At 38.8% G+C, this 25,316-nt stretch overlaps 2 protein-coding genes and 1 long non-coding RNA gene across 9 annotated transcripts in view; 1 reads left to right on the top strand and 2 right to left on the bottom strand.

Annotated features, from left to right (window-relative positions):
• The window catches only part of LOC111663618 (protein PHTF2), a 51,001-nt gene extending 41,950 nt beyond the window's left edge, over window positions 1-9,051 (top strand). For all 4 annotated transcript variants that reach the window (XM_023417880.2, XM_023417881.2, XM_023417879.2 and 1 more), the window contains 13 exons: window positions 2,138-2,366; window positions 2,497-2,643; window positions 2,747-2,903; window positions 3,047-3,117; window positions 3,395-3,523; window positions 3,644-3,729; window positions 3,926-4,118; window positions 4,247-4,378; window positions 4,561-4,647; window positions 5,146-5,301; window positions 5,391-5,486; window positions 5,592-5,717; window positions 6,371-9,051. In XM_023417880.2, the coding sequence (XP_023273648.1) occupies window positions 2,138-2,366; window positions 2,497-2,643; window positions 2,747-2,903; window positions 3,047-3,117; window positions 3,395-3,523; window positions 3,644-3,729; window positions 3,926-4,118; window positions 4,247-4,378; window positions 4,561-4,647; window positions 5,146-5,301; window positions 5,391-5,486; window positions 5,592-5,717; window positions 6,371-6,391 (1,630 nt within the window). In that variant the 3' untranslated portion in view covers window positions 6,392-9,051. The remainder of the gene's footprint in view (window positions 1-2,137; window positions 2,367-2,496; window positions 2,644-2,746; window positions 2,904-3,046; window positions 3,118-3,394; window positions 3,524-3,643; window positions 3,730-3,925; window positions 4,119-4,246; window positions 4,379-4,560; window positions 4,648-5,145; window positions 5,302-5,390; window positions 5,487-5,591; window positions 5,718-6,370) is intronic.
• On the bottom strand, window positions 2,668-12,133 carry LOC111663619 (uncharacterized). 4 transcript variants are annotated; one of them, XR_015437939.1, is made up of 6 exons: window positions 11,873-12,133; window positions 7,214-7,278; window positions 5,132-5,293; window positions 4,542-4,653; window positions 3,901-4,085; window positions 2,668-2,918 (listed from the first exon to the last, which is right to left on the bottom strand). It is a non-coding gene; the product is annotated as an uncharacterized LOC111663619 (long non-coding RNA). The 4 variants fall into 4 exon arrangements; XR_002761398.2 differs by having other exon boundaries at window positions 4,555-4,653; XR_015437940.1 differs by having other exon boundaries at window positions 3,901-4,713.
• Window positions 12,134-12,807: 674 nt separating this feature from the next.
• Window positions 12,808-25,316, bottom strand: part of adipor2 (adiponectin receptor 2) — a 29,947-nt gene continuing 17,438 nt past the window's right edge. Inside the window, exons 4-9 of the mRNA XM_023417979.2 lie at window positions 18,219-18,398; window positions 17,025-17,196; window positions 16,102-16,288; window positions 15,804-15,991; window positions 15,404-15,597; window positions 12,808-15,286 (exon numbers count right to left, since the gene is read on the bottom strand). Coding sequence (XP_023273747.1) covers window positions 15,158-15,286; window positions 15,404-15,597; window positions 15,804-15,991; window positions 16,102-16,288; window positions 17,025-17,196; window positions 18,219-18,398 — 1,050 coding nt within the window. The 3' untranslated portion in view covers window positions 12,808-15,157. The remainder of the gene's footprint in view (window positions 15,287-15,403; window positions 15,598-15,803; window positions 15,992-16,101; window positions 16,289-17,024; window positions 17,197-18,218; window positions 18,399-25,316) is intronic.

Raw genomic sequence — 25,316 nt, 5'->3', positions numbered from 1 at the left:
GGTGTATTTTTGACTTTTTTTGCCATACTATACTATGACTTTTTTGGCATTTTTCTGCCATAGTATTTTTTGCGGTTTTTTGGCATTTTAATGCCTTACTATACTATCTCGTTTGATGCCTGACCATACTATGACGTTTTTATGACCTTTTATGCCTTAATATAATATGGTGTATTTTTGACTTTTTTTGCCATACTATACTATGACTTTTTTGGCATTTTTCTGCCATAGTATTTTTTGCCGTTTTTTGGCATTTTAATGCCTTACTATACTATCTCGTTTGATGCCTGACCATACTACGGCTCTTTTATGACCTCTTATGCCTTAATATACTATGTTGTATTTTTGATGTTTCATGCCATACTATAGTATGATGTTTTGTGGCATTTTTATGCCTAATTACAGTATTTCGTCTCATGCCTTGCCATACTGTGACGTTTTTATGTACTTTTATGCCTTAATATACTATGATGTTTTTTTGACCTTTTATGCCTTAATATGACATTTTTTGACATTTTTCTGCCATACTATTCTTTGCTGTTTCTTGGCATTTTATGCCTTACTATACTATCTCGTTTGATGAGCACACTAACTTTACTATACTATGACGTTTTATGCCATAAAAAGGCATAAAACGTCATAGTATAGTAAAGCATAAAAACTCATAAAAACATCAGTATAGTAAGGCATAAAAACATCAGTATAGTAAGGCATAAAAGCGTCATAATATAGTAGGGTATAGAAAGTCATTAAAACATCATACTATAGTAAAGCATAAAAAGTCATAAAAAGGTCATAGTATAGTAAGGCATAAAAAGCAATAGAAACAACACAGTGTAAAAAGTGTTAAGAACAACATAGTAAGGTAAGGCATAAAAAATCAAAATGATATAATAAAGTAAGGCAAAAAAGCGTCACAAAAGTAAGTCATAAAATATCATAATATAATAAGGTATAAAAAGTCATGAAAATGTCATAGTATAGAAAGGCATAAAAAATAATAAAATGTCACAGTATAACAAGGCGTAAAAAGTCCTTAAAACAACATGGTAAGCATAAAAGTTATAAAAAAAACTTATTACTTGACTTATTACATATATATGAAATATTTGTCCCTATATCAATAGTGATGTGTCATCTATAAGAGGATATATTATTATAACATATATACATCCTCTGGATATATGAAGATATCGGTTCATAACATATATGATATATTCAGTAAAATACAACTTTATTAAAACAAGTTATTTAAATTCTATGTGGTTGCATATGATTTTCTTCACAATTTCTTATTAAATTTAACCATACATGTTTATCTTCTACATTATATATGTAATGAACATATACTCACAGGCATTGGGATGGATATGTAACATGTGTATGAATGTAATAGAAAAAGCCATATTAAAATACATGTTTCTATTAGCTAGACATATATGTCAATACATGATATTGTCAGCAGGTGATCATGTGTTTTCCAAAAGTGGCACAAGTCGATTTTGGTTTAGACTGGTGTAAAGTTTGTTTCAAAACTCTGTGTGTGTAAAATTGAAATCCACAAGTGTAGAATTTAGATCCACAAATGCTTTACAAATAAGAAATTGATTCACATATGCTTTATCTTTTCTTTTTTATAATTAATTGAATGTATTATTTTTTATTTCTGGAATACTTGCAAGATATTTTTTTGTATTTGTGGAAGGTGTTTCATATTTACAGGTTAAACATTTACGCACAGATTATTGATCTATTCATATGAATATTATTGAAACAAATCTACCTCCATACTGAAGTTATAATGTAATAATTACTTTTCTTGTTGCACGTTCATGATACTAGTTACAATACTTGATGCTCAGTGCTTTTATCCCTAATCCATTTATGTATTAACATATTCAGTGTTTCACTTGAATGGTTATTGCAGCAGCAGCTACAGTCCATCATGTTTTATACAATACTTCTCCAGTGTCATTGTGTGTGAATGTTCCAGTGTTGTGTTGAATGCATCCTGTTAGTGTGATTATCTCACTGCATGTTTACTTCTTCATTACTGATGAACTCACGACTCTGAACCTCTTTATCCGTCAATTTCTCCTGCTCTCTTCATCTCTCCTCTCTTTCATTTCCTCTTAAGATCTAAGAAGTCCAAGCTTTCCATCGACAAATCTACAGAGACGGACAACGGCTACGTGTCGCTGGACGGCCGAGTGACCAATCGCAGCAGCGAGGAAGGGCTTCAGCTCCACGAGCAGCGATGTGATTCGTTAAACAGGGCCGACGAGGTGTGCTGGAACCCGCACGTCCAGCCCACACACACTCATACAGCCCGCAGCACAGGACTGATGCTGGCCAGTGGCAATAAGGTGATCCATCCACTTATCATTATTTGTTTTTGATCTACACATTATTGATCACCAAAGCATGTGATTATGCTGAAACATTATCTATCACTCCATGATTTGCTGATGGATGTGTGTTTTTTGTGTCGTCAAGGAGCCAGCCTCAGATGAGGCGTCCAGCGAGGAGGACCCTGAAGCGTCCTACAGCGCCCTCCGTAGGGGAGTTGAAAGGATGAACAGTGACTGTACGCTGCGTAACCGCAAGAATACACACCACTATAAGAAACACTACGCTGTGGAGGTAAACACACACAGAAAAAACATATTCACTTCTCAAGTCAGTTTATTTAAATTGTCAGGAAGGAAAACAGAACATACACACAACAATCCTCTGTCTCTGTCAGGACGTCCCCAAGTCCGGCACCAGCTGCAGCTCCAGATGTTCCAGTCTGAGGACTCAGGACTCAGAGAGCACTCGACACGAGTCAGAGACAGAGGACCTGATGTGGGAAGATTTCCTGCACTGTGCTGAGTGCAGATCCTCATGCACCTCAGAAACAGGTCAGAGGAAGCGATCTGCATAGAACAGAGTAGAACCAAATGTAAACAGTCAAGAAAAAGGTTTAATGTGCTGCCCTTGCTCATACATGGATATCTGAGGGTAACTGTATTGAAACTGATACTCAGACTCCTTTTCTTCACAGAGGGAGAAGGAGGAGGAACACCTGTATGCCCTCCTGCTAAAAAGGAATATAGAGACGACCCTTTCCATCAGGTCTGTAAACTTATTGACACAACACATGTAGCTCGCAGGGGGAGCGTTAGTTAATTTTTGAGTGTTGCTGTTGTAAATATTTATAGGAATCTAGATGTTTTAAAAGTCTGGGTTACCTATGACCAGTATTTCAAAGAGGAATTTAAATACTGTCTAAATGAAGTAACCTAGACATATAAGTCGTGATCGTTTCTTTACTACCCCGTCTGATCTGAAATGTAATAAAGAGCATGTCAGTATTAACGTGGGTATTGGTGTGGTGTGTATGTTTCTGCAGGGTCACGTTCCCTGGCTTCACAGCTCCAACCCCGGCCTGGAGAGAGTGAGTGCTATAGTGTGGGAGGGAAACGAGTGTAAGAAGGCAGACATGTCCGTCCTGGAGATCAGTGGCATGATCATGAACAGAGTAAGACACAATTTCTGTGATCCTAAACAAATAAACGATACTTTTCACATTTTAACATACATGTGTGTAAAAAAAAAAAAAAAAGACCTTAACCATTTAACTGTTTTCTGGTTCACACAGGTGAATCTCTACACTCCTGGTATTGGTTACCAGGTCTTTGGGAACCTGGTTTCAGTGACACTTGGACTCACACCTTTTGCGTACAGGTACTGCTGACATCATCCCTCAATATGTGAAGTTAGTTAAAATGATACCTGCTTTTAATCTCCAGTAACAACAAACAAAAAAAAAAAGTACTACAGATTGTGAATTTTCAATATTTGGAAAAATGCTCACTAACAGTACAAGTACAAAACATCTGGCCATGTTTTACTCACGTCAGTCTCCCTCCCTCTCCTACAGGCTGGCTCAGTACCGTGACTTGGATCAGCTGACCACGCTCTCAGCCAATGAGCTGCTGTCTGTGGCGCTGGGGGGCGGGTCTGGGTCGGATGCACTGGTCATCACCATGGTGACACTGAGCTTCCTGGTGCGTGTTTGCCTTATATGGCTGTTCTTCTTCCTGCTCAGCGTAGCAGAGAGGACGTACAAACAGGTGAGGAGATGAAATTCACATTTGGTGCTTTTACTTGTGGAGCTACAAGAACGGTTTTCTGAAGCGTGAAGCTGAGTTGGAAACTTAATAGCCTTTACTCATTATATATGTTTGTATTTGTGTTTCAGAGGCTACTGTTTGCCAAACTGTTTGGTCACCTGACTTCAGCCCGCAGAGCCAGGAAGTCTGAAGTCCCCCATTTTAGACTGAAGAAAGTTCAGAACATCAAGATGTGGCTGTCGCTACGCTCCTACCTCAAGGTACCGCACAGTTTTATTTATCTACATTTTTATTGTTTATATGGTAATTAACTGTAAGATTAGTATCAATGTTAAATGATTTTTCTAAATTTATGAATTCATCTGTTAATTCTGGAGTTGGATACATTCACAGCTGTAATGAAAGAAATGCAGAGACACAAACTGTTGGGCTGTACTTTCAGAGACGGGGTCCTCAGCGTTCAGTGGATGTGATAGTGTCGTCAGCCTTCCTCCTCACTTTGTCCGTCGTCTTCATCTGCTGTGCCCAGGTAATTCTGAGTGTGTCAAATTATAGTGCTGAAGATCTATGAGTACGTCCAGGTGACTTTTATGAGCTGAGATCAAATTACAATTTCATGTTCAGCACATTATGTGAGAGAAAAAAGGAAAACTTCTCAATAAGAACAAATGCTGAGTTTTGTTCACTAGATTTAGGTGTTTGTCCTGTAGTTGTAGCAGTCATTAACATACCAGAAGTTATTTTACTTTCTTTATTTGTGTACCTCAGTTTTGAGTGGATTTATAAATGAAAGCAACTATGTGTAGGATTTTCATGTAATTATATGATCAACCTCAGTTAAAAAGTGGTGCAGTCTATGCTGCTGTCTGCCTCAGTGTCTTTTTTTTCCGATAAACAACCACTGGAAGGATATTTCCAAAAATTCAACACACAGTGGCTTTAAAAAGCCTTCACTCTGAGAACCAAATAAACTACCAAAAGAAACATTTTTAGAAACCAAATAACATACTGACCTCTCTCTTTTCAGTTGCTCCACGTCCATGAAACGTTCCTGGAGTGTCACTATAACTGGGAGCTGGTGATCTGGTGCTCCAGTCTGTCTCTGTTCTTGCTCAGGTTCGTCACTCTGGGCTCCGAGACCAGCAAGAAGTACAGCAACACCTCCATACTGCTGACTGAACAGGTACAAACACACACAGAAAACACACAGTACATTACCACACAGCAGACCTGTCTGGAAACGCTCACATCGATCCATTGTGTGTTTGACAGATCAACCTGTATCTGAAGATGGAGAAGAAGCCAAACAAGAAAGAGGAGCTGACACTGGTCAACAACGTGTTAAAACTGGCTACCAAACTACTCAAGGTACGGACAAAGCAGCTTTCAAAATTTACTACTTTTTTTTTTTTTTAATAAACATTTTAATTTTTAATTTTTAAATTTTAATAACTAATTTGTCTCTCTCCCCAGGAGCTGGATACTCCGTTCAGGTTGTACGGTTTGACCATGAACCCTCTGCTCTACAACATCACACAGGTGGTCATCCTGTCTGCAGTGTCGGGAGTCATATCTGACCTGTTAGGATTTAACCTGAAGGTAAGTGTGTGTGTGACAGAGCTTTATGGGCATTTCACTTTGTGTCATTATGTTTAAGTGCAACGTCAGACCGCACATCTGTTAGTTTGTTGCCTTTATTCCAGTCTCTTGAACACTATTTGCTGTTGGTCAACGGCACAAATTTGTGTGTCAGCTATCACCCAAGTGATTTGAGATTGGTCTGGAAGTTCACTGGCATCACTGTAGTCAGCGGATTTGCTCGCAGGAACACAAATCTGCACTTTTAACCAATAGCAAGACGTCTTCACAGCGCTGACCACAAAGTCCAAAAGAGAGGAACCTTTCATAGTTTATTTGTATCATACAGTTTTATAGAATACTGTTCCACTGAAGCATAAATATCCACAGAATAAACATGCACAGTTATGAGGCATAAGTTGATCTTGAGTAAACTCTTAACTAGTGTAAAAACTACAGTAGTTCAACCAGTAGGCTTGCGTGTAGCCACTGTCGCCAACACTTGCAGATGAACTGAACTGCGCTACCTTCTGGTGTGACCTGTCTTTACAGCGTGGTATTTAACCTTGAAACTGTACATCTGAATAATAACTGCAGAACACAGAAACTTTTACATTGTGTTTGTCTTTGAAAATCTAATAGAAGATTTGTGTTTCGTTTCTTTCTGTTCACAGCTGTGGAAGATCAAATCGTGACAGTGAACAGAGAAACAGTGTCAACTTGTCAGTCTCCACATATCGGAGTGCTTTGACATTCAACGTTCTCACTTTGTGCAATTCACAAAACTATTTATTTACCCACTCAGTGTTTTTACTTAGGGTTTATTTGAATTCTAGTTTGTTTCCATTTTTGTGTTTTATGACACACAACAATGCTATATTTCACCTGTCTACAAAAAGTGTTATTATTATAAGAAATTAATAATATTATTATCATTATTATTGTGACGATTTAGGTTCTAAGCTGCATTTGCGACAGTTTTCATTTCAGTTCATTCGCAAATATGAAGGCAAAGTATTGAGCTGCCAACAGGGCAGAAATCTTTTTATTGTAATTTTTGTGTTTTACTTGCTTAAACTGAAAGTTATTATTTATGTCGAGTGAGTTTCAAAACAAAACTTCAAACTGTTACGACTGTAAAACCTGTTTTTAAAAATACACAAGTTGGTCCAGTGGTTTTCTTCTGACAAAGAAATTCATTTCTTAAGTTTTAATGTGTGTAAAAAATGTTTAGATGGTGCAGTAAATGATTTAAACCAGAGTAACACTGTGTTAGTCACAGGGACTCTTAATTATCCTGAACCTGGCTGGTTTGGTGAAGAAATTAATTCGCTAAAATTTAAGATGCTGATATTTTTGGTATAATTCATGGTATTTGACAAATACCAGGAATTACAACTACCCTCTATTCCTTATTCAAACCAGCTCCCACACATAAATGCTTAAAACAGTTATATTTACATACCTGTTAATAGATGTTAACAGTACCGTTCTGCAGGTTAAAGTTGCCGTCTTACCTGACAAAACTGTTCATGGATTTGTTCTCATTTGGGGAGAGGTGAAATGCCAGGTGACATCAGCACTGCAAAGAAACAATCATCCAGTTAATAGAAATAACAACAAGGAGAAAAGGTGTCATTTACAGAAACCTCTGCAGTTTAGACAATTAAAGAAACACATATGATCTCAATCTTAATTTCCATACAGATGAGGACTTGTGTGTAAAAATACAAACAGTCTCATTGGGGTTTTCCTGAAGAATTCCTCACTACAGCGCATATGAATTACAATGATCCCTTTTTTATTTATTCTTTTATTAAACAGTGTTTTAATGGTCAGTGGTTTTAACAGTATTTCCAGCAACACATGTGAAAGTAGTAAGTTTTCCTCACAGCTGATGTAGTTCAGGATATTTTCATACTATGTTACAACATGCAGTTAATGAATGAGATTTGGATGAAATGACTTCAAACAGCTTCATAGTAGGTTGATGGTGTTTACCTCAACCTTTTTTGAACTTTTGTTCGGATCTACAGAGAGGCCTGATTGCTGCATTAAAAGCCAATTCCTTACTTCAAGTAAATTAGTGGTTTTTATCCGAGAGAAGTATCAGTTGTTTTTGTCTCAGATTTTAAAGCAGAATCAAGTTCAATTCTGAGTCACAAACTTTTCTTGTTTCTGATTTTTCTCTAGTGACACTCCGTTTTTAAAACATCTGCTATCAAAATCAAAATGTCCCATTCTTAGTGTAAGAACATAGTAATTGGTAATAAAAAAAAAAAATACATTGGCCAGTTATCGGAAATATTGAAATGTTACTTTCTAGAGCTCTTCAATTACAAATATTTTAGAGGAATTTTCAGGATTTTTTTTTGGTGCAGTTTGTTTGAAAATCTTTAATGTAATTTTCTGGTCGATGCTACATCCTGCACGTCATAACAACATGAAGAGTTTTAGCTGTTTGAACATTTTGGGATCTGATTGGTATTTTTATATCAGTCAGTATTCATTGGATTTTATAGAAAATTTGATATCAAACTCCCAGAGCTACTTGGACGGCAGAGTCATGTGCACGGCGAAGTCAAAGTCAGTTCACTGTCACAGGTTTCTAAACACTGCAGTTGTCTGAATATGAATCAAGATACGCACTTTAAAAAAACAGATTTTAAAATGGGAGAAAAGACGTTACACCTTGTTTCAATGTCAAGAGATTTTCTTTTGTACCTCACCTGCTTGTGCTCCGCTGTTCAAGTGAATGCTAGCTCTGAACTTAATCTTCACATCACTCTCTGAAGTCAATTCTACATGGTACGTGAATTTATCATGCCCACAGAAAACATCTTAAATGTGATTAAAATGCTGACACAAGTTGTTGCCTCAGTTAATTAGTTAGCAATTCGCTGACTGAAACTAACTTCATTCATAAAAATGCTAGCATTATCATCTTCAGTGTGATTGGGGAGGAAGACCAAAGTGCTTATTGTTTGTTTTTTGTTTGTCTCTGCTGGAAAAAAGAATGTATTTGCAGCATTATGCTTTAAAATCTATTTGTTTCCCTTTGGAAATACTTTAAGTTGTATGTTTGTTTTCTTTTTGACATTGAGCTTATTGTTCTTTCATTATTCATTTGTAAAAGTTGTTTGTTCTTCACGCTTGTCGGAAAGGAGAGACGTGTTTGTTTTTAAGGAACAAAGAAGTTTGAATTGTATGTATGAAAATGAATCTAGGTAAAAAGGACTCTATGTTGTGATTCTGTTTTTAAAGAGTCTGAATATTTAGATTTAGATTTTTTTGTGAACTGGTCTGTCCACAAGGTCTACATTTTTATAAGAAAATAAAAAGAAATGGATGTTGACTCCCTGATTCTTTTTTTGTCTTTCAGTACTGTAGCAAAACCTCAAATAAAGTAGAAAAATATAACAAATGCGAAGACAGTCAAGTAAATAACACTCTATCTTGCTTAGCAACATGTACAAAAATGCTAACAGGGCCCAGTTGTATGGAGGCCCCTAAGGACAGAATACATACAGCTGTGGCCAAAAGTTTTGAGAATGACACAAATATTAATTTTCACAAAGTCTGCTACCTCAGTTTTTATGATTGCAATTTGCATATACTCCAGAATGTTATGAAGAGTGATCAGATGAATTGCAATTAATTGCAAAGTCCCTCTTTGCCATGAAAATGAACTTAATCCCAAAAAACACATTTCCATTGCATTTCAGCCCTGCCACAAAAGGACCAGCTGACATCATGTCAGTGATTCTCTCGTTAACACAGGTGAGAGTGTTGACTGCTGTGTTGAAGGCTGGAGATCACTCTGTCATGCTGATTGAGTTAGAATAACAGACTGGAAGCTTTAAAAGGAGGGGGGGGGGGTGCTTGAAATCATTGCTCTTCCTCTGTTAACCATGGTTACCTGCATGGAAACACGTGCAGTCATCATTGCTTTGCACAAAAAGGGCTTCACATGCGAGTGTATTGCTGCTAGTAAGATTGCACCTAAATCAACCATTTATCGTGTAGAAGGCTTCACGGCGCCCAATAAAGTCCAGCAAGCGCCAGGACCATCACCTAAAGTTGATTCAGCTGCGGGATCGGGGCAACACCAGTGCAGAGCTTGCTCAGGAATGGCAGCAGGCAGGTGTGAATGCATCTGCAGGCACAGTGAGACGAAGACCTTGTCTGGTGTCAAGAAGGGCAGCAAAGAAGCCACTTCTCTCCAGGAAAAACATCAAGGACAGACTGATATTCTGCAAAAGGTACAGGGATTGGACTGCTGAGGACTGGGGTGAAATCATTTTCTCTGATGAATCCCCTTCCCGATTGTTTGGGGCATCCGGAAAAAAGCTTGTCCGGAGAAGAAAAGGTGAACGCTAGCATCAGTCCTGTGTCATGCCAACGGTAAAGCATCCTGAGACCATCCATGTGTGGAGTTGCTTCTCAGCCAAGGGAGTGGGCTCACTCAAAATTTTGCCTAAGAACACAGCCATGATTAAAGAATGGTACCAAAACATCCTCCAAGAGCAGCTTCTCCCAACCATCCAAGAACAGTTTGGTGACAAACAATGCCTTTTCAAATATGATGGAGCACCTTGCCATAAGGCAAAAGTGATAACTCAGTTTCTCAGGGAACAAAACATCTAAATTTTGGATCCATGGCCAGGAAACTCCCCAGACCTTAATCCCATTGAGAACTTGTGGTCAATCCTCAAGAGGCGGGTGGAAAAACAAAAACCCACAAATTCCAAGCATTGATTATGCAAGAATGGGCTGCCATCAGTCAGGATGTGGCCCAGAAGTTGATTGACAGCATGCCAGGGCGAATTGCAGAGGTCTTGAAAAAGAAGGGTCAACACTGCAAATATTGACTCTTTCCATAAACTTAGTGTAATCGTCAATAAAAGCCTTTGAGACTCATGAAATGCTTGTAATTATACTTCAGTATACCATAGTAACATCTGACAAAAAGGTCTAAAAACACTGAAGCAGCAAACTTTGTGACAACCAAAACATTCTCAAAACTTTTGGCCACGGCTGTACATAGTTTTCAGCAGGTGAATTTTAAAAACAATTTTAAAAAATAAAGATGCTGCAGGTGGCATCTCAAAATTGCTTGTTTTGTCCGAACCAACTGTTTAAATTCCACAGATACTCAATTTATAATGATATCAAACGGAAACAGGACAGATTCTCACATATGACAGATATTATTTTATAATATGCCCTATATATTAAGGTTTAAATTAGGACTACAATCAGCAACTCTATGACATTTTTACTTGATAATATTTTGGACTTTAACGCCACTGTACCCCAAGTAGTTTCTGTGCGTTTGTTCCCCCTTTTCACATTTTTATTTATTTTTCACTGCAATATAAAGTCCTGCACCTCAATGGAAACAGCACACCCCCAGCTAGAAGTAGAGAGCTCAAAATGTCTTTTGTGCAGCATAACACATTTATAGTGCCATAAATCACTAAAAATAAATAAAACAAAACATGTTTTTCTTTGATATTTTATATGAAAAAAAATTCAGAATTAAGGAAAATCTATTTGGGAGCTTCACATGCTTTACATACTGAGCTATTGACATGTTTATAACTGTAAGAACCAGGCCACTTCAACTATTTACATATCATTCAAAGCAACTATATACAACACTTCTACTACAGGCATGCAGAGGAACCATAGTCATGCCAGTCTACATCAGTATGTATCTAATATCAGGCACAGTGCCACACTTTCTGCACTGTGTGTGTGTATATATATATATATATATATATATTCTCTGCTACACAATGGGAATAGGTATTATAGGGGGGCACCAGGTGACATTGCAGTATAAATATTATAACATAGTCTACTATAATTCATTATATTATGATAGTAGTATTATAATACCTTACAGGTTGTTATAATATGTATAAATACAATCTATTCACATATTTTATGATAATATGATGAACCTATTTCATACTCGGGATTGCACCCGTTATATACTCGGGATTGCTACATCCGGGTCTTTCCCCTCCTGAAAATCCTCTCTGACTCTCTTGAAAACCTGTCAGAAGCTATTATAATATTCATAAATAGAACCCAGACACATATCATAGAGATACAGCATGCTAAAATGAGGAAACAGCCCTGAAATAGAACGATATAGGCCTACTCACATGTCCTCACATGGATCAAGATGGCGCGGAATCCTCGTCTGACTCGGTCGTCTGAATCCGGTCGTTTCCGTCGTCCTCGCAGCTGAAACTATCTTCCAGTAACTTACTAGCAGCTTTTTTCAGTCTGTATCATTTCTGTGACACGATAAATGTCTTTTAGAACTCAAACTTCATGATTTGTGTGTCTCTCCAACCCCATTCGTCCACGCTCTTCTTTGAAAACAGCCTGCTAACTTCCGTGTGTTCGTGTCACGTGTCTACGTATTGGTCAGCTGACATCTGCGTCATCATGGCTGCGCAGAGGAGCGTAGATTTATCTGTTTTTAAATTATTTAGCTAAAGCAAACCGCTAATTTTTGAGATTTTTTTTTTTTTTTTTTTATAAATAGGGCATGTAGACAAGCAATTTTGATGAACGTTTGAAATTACAAGTTTAAATTCTGTTACATTTTCTGACGGAACCGTATTTTATATATGTTTACTTCAAGGACCATCGGAAAGTTGAAAATCCGACGATTTGTTCAGTCGTTACAGCTCCTGGCTATGATAAGTGCTTTATTTTTGGCGATTCTCGAATAAAAACTGGTTTTTCGATTCCGGCCGCGAGATCCCGTGAACGGGACTTGGGGTTCAAGGCGTTTTGGAGGAAATACTACTCACAACAACACCACTGATACCCATTTTGTTAAAAATTTCTAAATTTACTATACCTTTAATTATATATTTTAAAAAGGCCTGCATTATTTTTGCATTATATAAGACTGAGCTGCCTAGTTGTAAAAAGTAAATTTGTCTCAGCAAATACTGCTCAAGTTCTTTGTTGTACCTGGTGTTTATATTAAATAAATACTTTGTTGTAACAAATGTAATGGACAAGGAAGCTCTTTCTGTAATGGTTTAGGGTTGTGCACATATTAACCACTAACAGCACAAAATGACAGATCAAAAAACCTTTTTATTAGAACAATACAGCAGATATAAAGGTCTATTGCAATCAAACACTCCCATCAGAACGGAAAGTGTGCTTCAACAGACAATATGCGCTCCCCAAGAGAAATAAATTAATATAAACAGAAACAGAAAATTGGAAAAAGAAAAGAAAAACAGAAGATGAATATTTTTTTCTTCTTCTTCTTCAAAGCAAAGTGTGACGCAAAGAGGAGATGCAGATCATTCAAATAATAATTGAACTTGCTGATGGGAAACTCGCAAAAGTACAGTTTACGACAAGCTCAGAATAGAAGTGTTTCCATTGTGCCTGTGCAAGATTTTGGTATTTTCAGAAAAACGTATACAAGATCACCTTGTATTAACTTCAGAGTACAGTCTCATTAACAATATGAGGCTATTCATGTGTAGTATTTGTGGTGCCTCTTTGAGAATATTGTCAGATTTTTTCAGGAAATGTCATGTTTTGTTTTTTGCTATTTTTAGGGTGAGAGAGACTCTGGTACTCTGGGCCTCTCTGTTCTCATCACATATCATCATGTTTGATGAGAACAGAGAGGCCCAGATCTGGCTGATATAAACGGATGAGAACAACAACAAAAAAAAGATCAAAGAGAAAAGAAAAAAAAAAAAGCAAAATTAAAGCTTGCCATAATAATAATAATAATACCAAAAACAGCAGTGGATAAATTAAAATACAATCCAGGCAGAAAGAAAAACACGTTTTCAGACAGAGAATCCATTTTCTGTGTGGAGGTGAATCTTATCAAGTGCCACAGAGGAGGAGGACTACATTGAACTGCATCTGTACTGTATTAATACTGCAGATTTACAGTACCAAAATGACATACATGACTCTGGAGCCTTGTTTATAAAAATGTCTTAAAGTTATCCTTGTGTTTTAAGGAGTCATTTAAGGGCATGTCATAAAAAAGAATAAACTTATCGGTGGCATAGAAATTAGTTTTATCGTTAGATATATAAGACGATTTACAGTAAGAAGATAAATGAAAATGGCTACATATCAAGATGACTTATGTTTCATCATTTTGACTTTATATTTGGTTTTAAGCACACATGAGAAGGTTTCATTAATGAGGCCCCAGGTCTGATTTGAGATCAATGCTCCGACTCTGTGATGCTTGAAAAACACAAGGCCGCAGGTTCAACAAGAGAGTGAATTAAAAACAAAAAACAAAAAACAAAAAACTGAGTAGAGGACAGTCGTTATGTCCATATATTTCCAGGTTTTTAGGTCAGAAAAGTGACTGAGTTGTCACTTCCCACCTGCACTGGTGACAAAATACAAGCAAGTCTTGTTTGATAAGATTCAGGTGTTGTGCCTTAAATTTCCTCTTCACCTCTACCTCTCATCCTTGCATAAACAGACTTAATGAAATTGTTTGAAGCGCTTCCCTCCAATCACAGAAACTATTACTCGCTCCACTGCACCTCACTGCTAGAACAAGTGTAGGTATAACACCTCTTCTCCTCATCTGTAATTGATTTATCATATTACATATTTATTTATTCTTGCCATTATAACACTTTTTTTTGTTCTTTTTTCATATACATTTCATACAAATCTATAACCCAAAATTTAGAAATCTTATTTACATGGAAAAGGGTTCTTTTTTTTTTACTTTTAAAAGTGACTATTAACCCCCCACCCACCCCAACATCTCCCCCCGCAACCTTAACAATCATGGAAGAAATCCAAAGACATTTTCCACTCAATTCTTTTTCTTTTTTTCATATTTGAATGCTCTAAAATGTGACTTGGAAAATGGCATTCAGCAAAAAACACCCCAAAATGTCTTTTTTTTTTTTTGAAAGCCATAATTATGCTTCCTCTTCAAATCAAACCATTAAATGTCAGAACTCAACTCAGAAGAAAATGTAGAATTACTTGAAGGGAGGTTTTGATTGGCTCACCCCCTCCCAAACAAACAGAGATACTTCCTGGAAAGAGTAGAGTCTCAAAAATCATTTTATAAAACACGCCATCTTGGAAGTGGTTTTATAGTCAAAGCAACAGAGCCAGAGGAGGTGAGGATGGACAGACAGAGACAGACAGACACAAAGATAACAAAAACCCTCCTCAATCAGTCTTAATAGCGCCCCCTGGGAGGCCATCCTGTGGATTACGCATACAAGCACACACTGGACAAGCCACATCGGCCTTCAGTTTAGGGGAGAGAGCGTGTGTGCATGTCTTAGGTTTGTGTGTGTTTGTGTGTGTGTGTGTGTGTGTGTGTGTGTGTGTGTGTGTGTGTGTGCATATTATTAGAACCAGTGCCTCCCCGCAAAATGTGTGTCAGTGAATGAGTGAGTCAGTTAAAGGGTGCCGTCCTCAGCGCAGCCCGCTCCCGCCGTGTAGCGAAACTCCTGTAGGTTGGATACACCGTGGAAATGAACAAAAGCCCCGGCAACAACCAAGATGTGGAACAACTGGTGGGAGTGGAACTATGGAGGAGAAAGAAAGAAAGAGGGAAAAAGAGAAGATTAAATGTGTGTGAAAGAGAAACAGAGCGACATAAATGGCCTCTGTCTAGTCAGTGCATGTGTGTTTCTTAAACTCACCCAGATGTCACACTTGCCAGGGAAGAACCTCTCAGGGATACGAGCGGCGTACAGACAGGCTCCGGTGATGTAGAGCGTCGCCATGAGCAGCAACCAGCCCATCTGACCCATGGTGGTCGCTTTGATCAGACCCTCGCTGATGACAAAGTGTAGGGTGGGAACCACGCCGCTCAGACCCAAACCCACAAACACTCCTACACAGAGAAGACAGGGTGAATACATGAGAACCAACAATGCTGGTGAGAGCGGCGAGAGAGAACCAAGACAGTAACGTTTGGGACCAGAAAACCAAAACAATGAGCTGAAAGCTGCAGCACACTCAGTTATTCAATCCATGAATTATATAAAACATTGATTAGAGAACCTTTAAAGAACAAAATACTACACTATCTCACTCTACCTGCTCTGACTCCTCTGTACTGCGGTGTGGCGAAGAAGTCGCACTGGGAGACGGTGATGGCGGCAAGCCCCAGTATACACACCACTATCAGGTAGATGAAGCAAGGCTGAGGGGAGCAGTAGAAGGAGTAGTACAACCAGGGGACGAATGAGCCCATGATCAGGAAGGCGATCCCACTGTAGTCCAGCCTAGAGGAAAACACAGAATCACCATGAATTTTCTACTCAAGTGTCATGAGCACTATGTCATGAGGAATGAGGCTTCATACTCTGTCGAGTTTACAGCGTGTGTGTCTTACTTGGAGAAGACTCTGGAGACGCCCTCAGAGTGGCAGTAGACTGTGTGGAAGAGCCAGGAGAAGGAGAGGCAGAGGATGGCTCCCAGGAAAAACATCCCGATCACAACCTTCTCCTGGACGGGAGCCACGAACGACATGTTGGGCCTGAACATGTACATGAGACCCAGACAGAGGAAAAACAAACATCCTGCAGAGAGAGAGAGACAGAGCGAGAGATGGAGATGGGAGGAGAGAAATTATATTAACCAAGATAAACAACTGTTTCTGTCGCTCCACACTGCACATCCATTTTTTATGTGTTTATGTTTTATCAAATCAATTCACAAGTTCTCACTCAAACCACAGCAACATTTAGAGGTAGTAGCTCCTTTACACCACTAGGTGGGAGCAGAGGGAAATAAATATCCACAAAAAGTTGTTTTCAAGACCAGAGACAACTACAAAGAGCAAATTTGGCTTAAAGAAGAGAATTGAAGAGGAGCATTTCCAAACGGGACAGAAAAACACATGTCCTACTTATTCCAAGGAGCTCAACAAAAACAACTTTATTTTCTTACATAAACCACTTCAGTTCAGCTTTCATCACAACAGTGCTTAAAGCAGCTACTTAGCCTGGTGTTGCTGCATGACATTGTAATATTGTACACATGGATTTGTTACCTAATGGGACCTGGTTAAAAACATGAAGATTAGCTAAAGGATAAAACAAGAGTGAGTGCAGTAACATATTACAGAGAAACAAAAAACTAATTCTTGTCACTTTAAATGTCCCAGTCCTGACTGTCATGTGGTGAGTGTGTGTGCACATGTGTGTGTTCACTCTTGTAAATTTTTTTAAGCTTGTTGCAGTTCATATTAATGGGTTTAGGTTAGGAAAGCATTTGTGTTTGGATAAGTGCTACGGATGTGTGCATGTGTCCTACCTAGCAGGTGTGTCCAGATGTTTCCCGTCTCTGTGTGGATTCTGAAGATGCTCTTGAAGCAAGCGCGAAACGAAGGCATGGGTGGCCTGTGCCCATGAAGCAGGAAGTCGTTGTCCTTGAGCCAATCAGGGAGCACGTCATGAGGTATGACGCGCCACCGGCCTTCCCACACCTGATTGGTTAATAAAGGACACAGACAGAAACACCATATTGAAGTTTGGAATAGGAGGTAATAAAAAAAAAGATTCACAATTGAATCTAAATGTCCTCAATGAGAAACAGCGGGTTGTTTATTAAATGTCCTTGACACTGAGTGGTTGTGCATAAGAGTAGAGTACAGTATGTGATCACGAGAGTGTGTAGTGTAGGTGTCAGTGTCAAATGAGCAGCAAGGGGTCAGGCGATGTAAATAAATAAAGTGAAGGCAATATGGCAGACACCCCTGACAGAGAGAAGAGAGAGAGAGAACTCTTTCACAGTTTCTCTCCCGAGTGATTAATTCCCCTAATTTACAACCTGCTGGTTGCAATTTCAGAAGCCTCTCAGCGTGTGTCCGTGTTTATCTGTGTGTGTGTGTGTGTGTGTGTGTGTGTGTGTGTGTGTGTGTGTGTGTGTGTGTGTGTGTGTGTGTGAATATCAGTCCAAGCTGGGATCAAATGAGTCCACATTTCAGCAGTGTCCTCTTAGGAGCAGCCCCTCTAACTCTTCATGCCTGCCTCATTTATCATTTTCATCTCAAAATAATAATAAAACAGTTGATTAAGAAACTCCTACAGGACATAAACTGGCTTCTCTTTCCACTTTCAAACTACTGGTTGAATCCTGCTCTGTATTTTGAATGTTAAAACTAAACACGTGTGACACTGCCAGAGGTCAAGTACAACTTGAAAAAAATAAAATGAAAAATTGCTAAACCTGAGCATGTGGAATAGCTATTCATTGTTATTTTATGGTTTTATTGGTTTCTTTTACTATGTGGTTTTATTGAGTGCTGTTGTTTGAAAACTGCCTCTGTAAAACAAACATCGCTCTCGGGAAGATTCACTAATTTAGTGGGAGGAGGAATTAAAGGTGTACTGCTCTGAAGCATCTGTTCACTTAAAGAGAACGACTCGGGGGGAATATTTAATACAAAGGGGTGAACCAATTCAGCATTCACTAATATTCATCCCTGCACCTGTATGTGGTCAATACCTTGTGAACAAACTCCTCCATCCTCTCCATGGCATGGTGAGCCTGCAGTAATGGAGTCATCCCCATGAAACCTTCATCGCTGCTCCTCTCATCCTCTTCCCAGTCTTTCTCCTCTCCTCCTTCTCTTCCTCTGTCATCCTCTTCATTTATTCTTCTCTCCTCTTCGCACTCAGGGACACTCTGAAAAGAAAACAGACATATTGTTATGACAGAGGGATTTTAGAGGAATGGCTGTTTTCTGACATGTAGGACATTTTCTAAGAGCAAAGAGGAATTTAAAAATAGTCCGAATTTTAGTTCCTTGGGGCATTTCAGATTTGTTAGATGAATTAAGTGAAATGTGACTGGGAGACAGAGGGGGTGACCTTCAGTTTGACCCTGCAGGGGACAGGGATGCCCATTTCAGACATGTGCAACATTTAATTGATCTCAGCTTACATAATAATCCTCTCACATGCAAATGAAATTTAACATGACAACAGAACTTCCTCGAAGATTCATCATCGATCATTTTGCATTACCGGCTACTGACCAGTGAAATCTGACCAACACACAATGAGTCTTTAAGATAATAAGTCAACACAGACTTTTTAATTTGATCATTAATAAGAATTTTGTTGATGTCCCAGGGAAGAAATTTGTCTTAGCCTGCAACTACACCTTTTAAATTGACATTGAGCATTAAGCTTGATCAGTTCAGCATCATGTCACATTGTCCCTTTGACTGTGATACACTGTGACCACACAAAAAATATCTTAAAACAGTGTAGGTACATACTGTCTACTTCTGACTTCCTGTAATCAGTTTAATATATATTAATTCATTCATTAATATGGGTGACTTTCCCTTCTCAAATTGTATGTATTAAAAAAAACTTGACAGGATGAACCTAAATAATGATAATAATGATTATAGAAAGTCTTTGTCTTTGATGGTGTCTGTTTGTTTTTGAATCTTTTTTTATCATATTAGGGGCTGTTCAGATGAAGCATCTAAAAACACGTCGAAAACGTGCCGCTCTCATGCTGTTGTCCAAAGCGCTTGGGAGGTTGTGCAACTGTTGCTCCTGCTGTTACTAAGAGACCAAAACCTTTAAACTGGATGTGTCCTTGGAAAAAAAAGGATGAAGAAAGTGCTTAGGATCTGACTGGTTAATTCTTGTCACATGACCTGCGGTGCACTTGCTTCATTCGCAAAAGTTGAAATTTTTCCATCTCTATGCGCCGCACACAGATGTGAGTGCGCTTGGTGTGTGTCTTCATTGAAAATAGTGAATTTTTGCGCCGAAAAGACCCTACGTCTGAGTGGCCCCACATGACTCATGACTTTGTTCTGGTTTGGACTCCAATGTTCAGAAGCACCATTTTAAAAAATCTATACAAAAATGAGCAAGTAAAAAAGTAAATGTTGAAATTTGCTTTACTTAAAAGGAGCAGAAGGGAGGTTGCATACTACTAATCACAACACTGACTGGTTTGATTTGGGCATCTGGTCCAACTGCACACCAACCAAATCAGCTTATTAGAATTATAACAAGCAAAAGAAAACAGATCATTTTTCATCAGTCAGATGAAGACAGTCTATGTGTCTAATCTTCTATTTATAAACAGACGATTAGACAGACAGTGTGAATTCAATCTAACACAAAGCTGTCACAGCTGTGAAACCGGGGACAGAATTAATATGGCTAGCGCTTTGTGATAAATACACAGTCATTCATCATAACTGACACACACAAACAAAAAGTCACACACAGACCCACATGCAGAGTCGAACACACACTGACACACTAAAAACAGTGGTGTTTTGTGTGGATTCAGGTGGACAACATTGATAAGGTTTAGCGGCATATCTGCATTAAAACCTGCAGGAAAACATATGCATATATTTTTATTTCTCTAATGCCAAAACAGACACACAATCTCCTTCACACACACGCCACGTTTCTCTGAAAGGAAGTGATTATAAAAGATGTGCCTCCTGCTCCTTTTATTACTCCAGAAGAGGAGGAGGGTGATGAAGAAAAGAGAGACATGAGTGAGAAAATTAGAGAAAGGCAGTGAGACGGAGATAGACAAGAGAACTGCAGAAAGAGAGAGAGAGAGAGAGAGAGAGAGAGAGAGAAAGAGATGTCCTGTTGTATATATAATGCATGACTAACCCATTTTTAAAGTCCCACCAGCAAAATACACTCCAACTGCATCGTCCCTGCTTGTGTGTGTGTGTGTGTGTGTGTGTGTGTGTGTGTGTGTGTGTGTGTGTGTGTGTGTGTGTCAACAAATATAGTAAGTTAAGTAAATTTGTGTTCGGATTATCCACAAATATTAAGAGATGTTAAAGATTTGAGTGTCTAGGTGTCTATAGTGCTAGGAAACTGTAGGAAACTGACCATATGCTCTCTCTTTGTGTGTGTGTGTGTGTGTGTGTGTGTGTGTGTGTGTGTGTGTGTGTGTGTGTGTGTGTGTGTTGACCATTCGGTGTCCTCTATTGACAGTTACTTTCAGGTTCCTAAAGTCTGTGTTTTCTAGTCTTACATCTACCTGCATTCTGTGTGTGTGTGTGCCTGTGTGTGTGTGTGTGTGCGCTCAATCATGCATGAGGTCAAATCTCAGTCTGCTGCTGTGTATTGTAAGGACACACACACACACACACATAACTTTCCATCACACCTGAAGGCGTGCAACTGTAACACCACATTCTCATAAATCCAATGTGTTTCAAAGCCGAGATAAAGGTGAAGACTGACATCAATTGTGTGCGTGTGTGTGTGTGTGTGTGTGTGTCTGTGGCTAAGTGTATACTATGTGAGCAGAGGGTATCTGGGTGACTGCCAAGTAGTCACGTGTGCTCTGCGGTCTTTGTGTGTGTGTCAGTAATAGCCTCTCATGTGTGTCCATGCGTGCATGTGATGTAGGGGTAGGCTTCAATCCAGATGCTGCCTGTCTTGCTGTGGATTGTGAGGTTATTCTTGACGGGTGTGAATAACTGCGTGTATGTGTATGTGTATGTGTGTGTGTGTGTGTGTGTGTGTGTGTGTGTGTGTGTGTGTGTGTGTAAGGGACAACAGGGTGTCCTCTAAGTGTACTCAATATGCCATCACTAAACTGGTGCCTCCTGACTAGCCAGCACATGCACTTTCACACTCATACCTGCAGAAATGATACTGGGCCCAATGAAGCATGATGATACACACCATACACACTGCTATGGTTAACACTTACAATATGAAGATAAGGAGAAAGAGGCAGAGATGAATGGGAAGCATTTGCCCTACAACCTGCATGTTTAGTTGATTTATGATCAGCCACCTTCTCACTAGAAACCCCTTTTTACTAAAGTACTACAACTGTTAGGCTACTGTATGGGAACAGTGTGTTTTGTTATGTAAGTTTTGTTAGAAAAGTGTATGTGCATATATCAAAATTAGTCATTTTTATCTCTGAACTAGTCTAGATGAGCGATAATGTTATCACATGACCTGTCCTTGGCATGGAAAGGTTGTTAAAGTATGTGGCGATCAGAAAATAATCATTACTTTATCATGAGAAAGTAAAAAGTAAAAACATTTACACTATCGTGAATTTTACTTCATAAAAACATAAATAATATTGGTATGTTGTTATTAATAATATTGTTATGTTAATGTATGATGCATTTCCAAGTGTCAAGTCCACAGGGACTTAAAAAACAGCAAAAGAAAAAAGATGCCGTGGTGAAACGCATCTTGTCTTAGACAAAGACATTGTTTCTTGCATATCAAATTATATTGCAAACAAAGAACCCCTGTCCCAAGCTCTAGTAATAAAATCCCTTTCCAAAATGCATCTCAATTATTTTTTATAATATTGTTAGGTATTAAATTTCAAATGTTAGGTTACCGACTGAACGGACAGAGGTAAAGGTCAGAGATGAGCCTCCAGGCAGTAGATGTGACAAATATTTCTGGGTCCTCGTTAAAATTCTCACACACTAACAGCCACTTGGCAGGTACCATCATTCTGAGGACCTGCTTCAATTTCAAAACACATTCTCACTGCCCGAAGAAAATCTTGCATCTGCAAAGAGAACCAAGGTTTTCACAGGAGCGACAACATGTAGTTAATAAAAAACTCTGAAAACACTTGGTAAATTCTGCCACAGAGTGACTTCCTGTCTTTGATCTCCAGAATACTGAAGCTTAGTATTGCTGTTGTGTGTCTCCTAGTTCATAATTGACTGACTTTATGCCAGATAAAATACAGAAGATTGAGCTGTAAAGAGGAAGCTGTTGGTGTTTTTACACATCGACAGGAAAATATAGTGAAAAATGACCAGCTGCCAGCTTGAGAAAAGCAGTAGAAACTGCTCTCTTCTCCTGTGAAACATCTGTTCAGTTGCACTAAATTCAATCCAGACTGTGAAAGCCGCAGTATTGAGGTTTAGTAGCAGGTGATGCAGAGGGTTTGGCTGTCAACTGCTCAGCTGAAGTTGTTGTAAATCAGATTTAATAACATCTCGGAGAGGAGATTCAGACACCAGGAGTACTGTAGGAGTCAAATAGGTTAAGGTTCTTGGAAATCTGGGCTATCTCTAACACACTAACGTGCTTACAGGCACACACACATACACACTCTTTGGGTGATCGCAGTATGTCAGCCACACGTGACTCAACTTCAGCTGCTCTCCAACAAGTCATTATGGCAGAGGTGATGGAGTCAAATTTCGCTCTCTGTGGAAGTATGTGTGAGATCCCATCCCTCTGGGAAGCATCCAGCTCTGAAAATTCACTTTATAGCAGCTCATCATGTTTGACTAAAACAGTCCGGGGGTCAGCATAGGTTGGCTGGCCGTTTGTCTGACACACAGCCACAGTCGCACGTGTTGGGAAATCGTCATCTCAGCTGTTGTCATACTTGAATTGAGCACTGCTCCCATTTTTCTAGGAAAAGTTTCCCTGGGAAATGCATGAGTGAGGAACCTTTACAAGTCCAGATATTAAAACTAACAGACTTGATAACAAGTTCAACACATTAAAAGTGCAGCTAGTCTATTATGAATGTGAACACTTGGCTTTAGGGGTGTTAAAAGCAATTTTACTTGGCATACTTAACATCACACCTTAACCTGTTATGACTGTTATACTTGTTATGGTTGACTGACAATAAGGAGCGAATAAACAGCTGTTTGGTCCATTAAATGTCAGTGAAAACTCACAGTTTTACAGAGCTGACTAATTTAAGTTGCTCATTTTATCTGACCAACAGTCAGTCAAAACCAAAGAATAAGTAACGATTTAGTAACAAAAAAGACTAAAAGCAAAGCTAAAAAAGACGTAAATGATTAACTATCTAAGTTTATGCCGAATGTTTTGTGTCAATCAACTTATTGATTGGTTTGTGTATATCTTACTGTATGTGTACAGCCATAGTACAGTGTGTGTCTGACAAATAACGTTAAATAACCACATCAGTGTGCAACAAGCTCACCCTAATGATCAATAACACAATGAGGTGACTGTTATTTTAATCAATCTGTTTTTTCACAAAAAATAAAAGGTAAATCATTTTTCATTTTCATCTTTAGGTGGAAATGTAGAGGTAGAGGATGGGGATGTTGTTTTTCTTTCAAGGAATAAAAATAATCACACAGTACAGGATGTAACTATAACAGCACAGAGACTTCCAACACTTTTCATACAATCACGAGCTAAGCAGCTAGGCTTGAATGATATACAGACATGAACACAGGAGGAAATCTCTCGAGACACACTCTGCTCACGATTAAATGAGGCAGTTTTTCTTAAAAGCCCCTAAAGACCAATCTCCTCCTCTGTCTCACACACATACACAAAAAACATATACCCTGCTCCCCTCAGACTGATTAGCCACTCTGTATGTAGACCTGGCTAATGACTATCACCTGGCTAATGGCTGTTCAAATGCACTCACACCTGAGACACTTTGTTTGTGTGCGTGTGTTTTGAGAAACCTCTGCTCTAATTACTTCTGCTGAGGTTAGTAGAAGATAAGTTTGAGGAGGAAGTGAGGAGGAGATGTTCTCCCTCACACAGCGAAACATGGAACAAAGTTAAACAAAGTCACATGCTTGCAGTTTGATATGGGGTGGGATACAGGGTACAGCTGCCAGCCAATACGAATACAGCTGAAACTCTTTAGACCAATAACAAGAGAGCCTGAATGTAACTGACCAAAGAGGGACGAGCTTACCCTTGTACACTGTAACCCCTGTGCAGCACAGACGGAGCGATTCAACATGTGACTCACACGTGCACAATGCTCTCTTGGGATGATAACAATTTGGAAAATACGCCAAGACCCTCAAAAACAGACAGCATGTTCCAAACAAACACGCACACACACACGCACACATGAGCCTGACTCTGACTCTAAAAAACAAGACACTGTGCTCAGGCAAACTGCTCCCTCTGTTCTTGCCCATGACCATGAGGAGGGCATGAAAAATCTGCATTAGCACGGTAACAAAGTAACACAGATTTTTATCAAACTGTTAACAGTTGGAGGGCTCAAATGAAGGATCTTTGCTTTTTTTCAAGCAACTTCAAAGCTGTTTTTGCTTTTTTTTTGCCTCACTGGATAGGAAAATGAACATCAAACTGGGGCTAGGTATCACCTTGAGCCTTGGGACATTTTAAAAGTCCATGGAACACGAATTATCATTAAAACTCAACCAGGCTCCGCCATGTTACCTCAGATTACTTTTCTCCTACTATCTCCGACTGAATCCAAGTAAACTAAACTATCCCTTATTGATTTCCTTTATAACATCTATACAAAGAACAAAGGAGTTTGATACAGATAAAGGGAAGCAGATGTGTTCCAAATTCACTTTCTTGCCAAGAGTGAGATGAAAAGATTGATACCACTCTCATATGAGGCTACAGCCAGCACTGAGTTAGCTTAGCCTAGCATAAAGAGTGTAAACAGGAGGAAACAGCTAGCCTGATTCTGTCCAAGGGTAACGAAACCCACCTACCAGCACACGTTATATCTTGCAAAAATTTGCACATGACCCCCGTAAAACAGTGAGTTGTTGTTATTAGACAAATGTAGGTAGGCTGCTGGCTCCAGCTACGTATT

Source organism: Seriola lalandi, unplaced genomic scaffold (assembly GCF_002814215.2).
Source record: "Seriola lalandi dorsalis isolate HSWRI2012SDOR001 ecotype SW California unplaced genomic scaffold, Sedor1 jcf7180002054579, whole genome shotgun sequence".
Classification (NCBI taxonomy): domain Eukaryota; kingdom Metazoa; phylum Chordata; class Actinopteri; order Carangiformes; family Carangidae; genus Seriola; species Seriola lalandi.
Note: the sequence above shows the minus strand (reverse complement) of the source record. Positions and strands in the feature narration are given on the sequence as shown.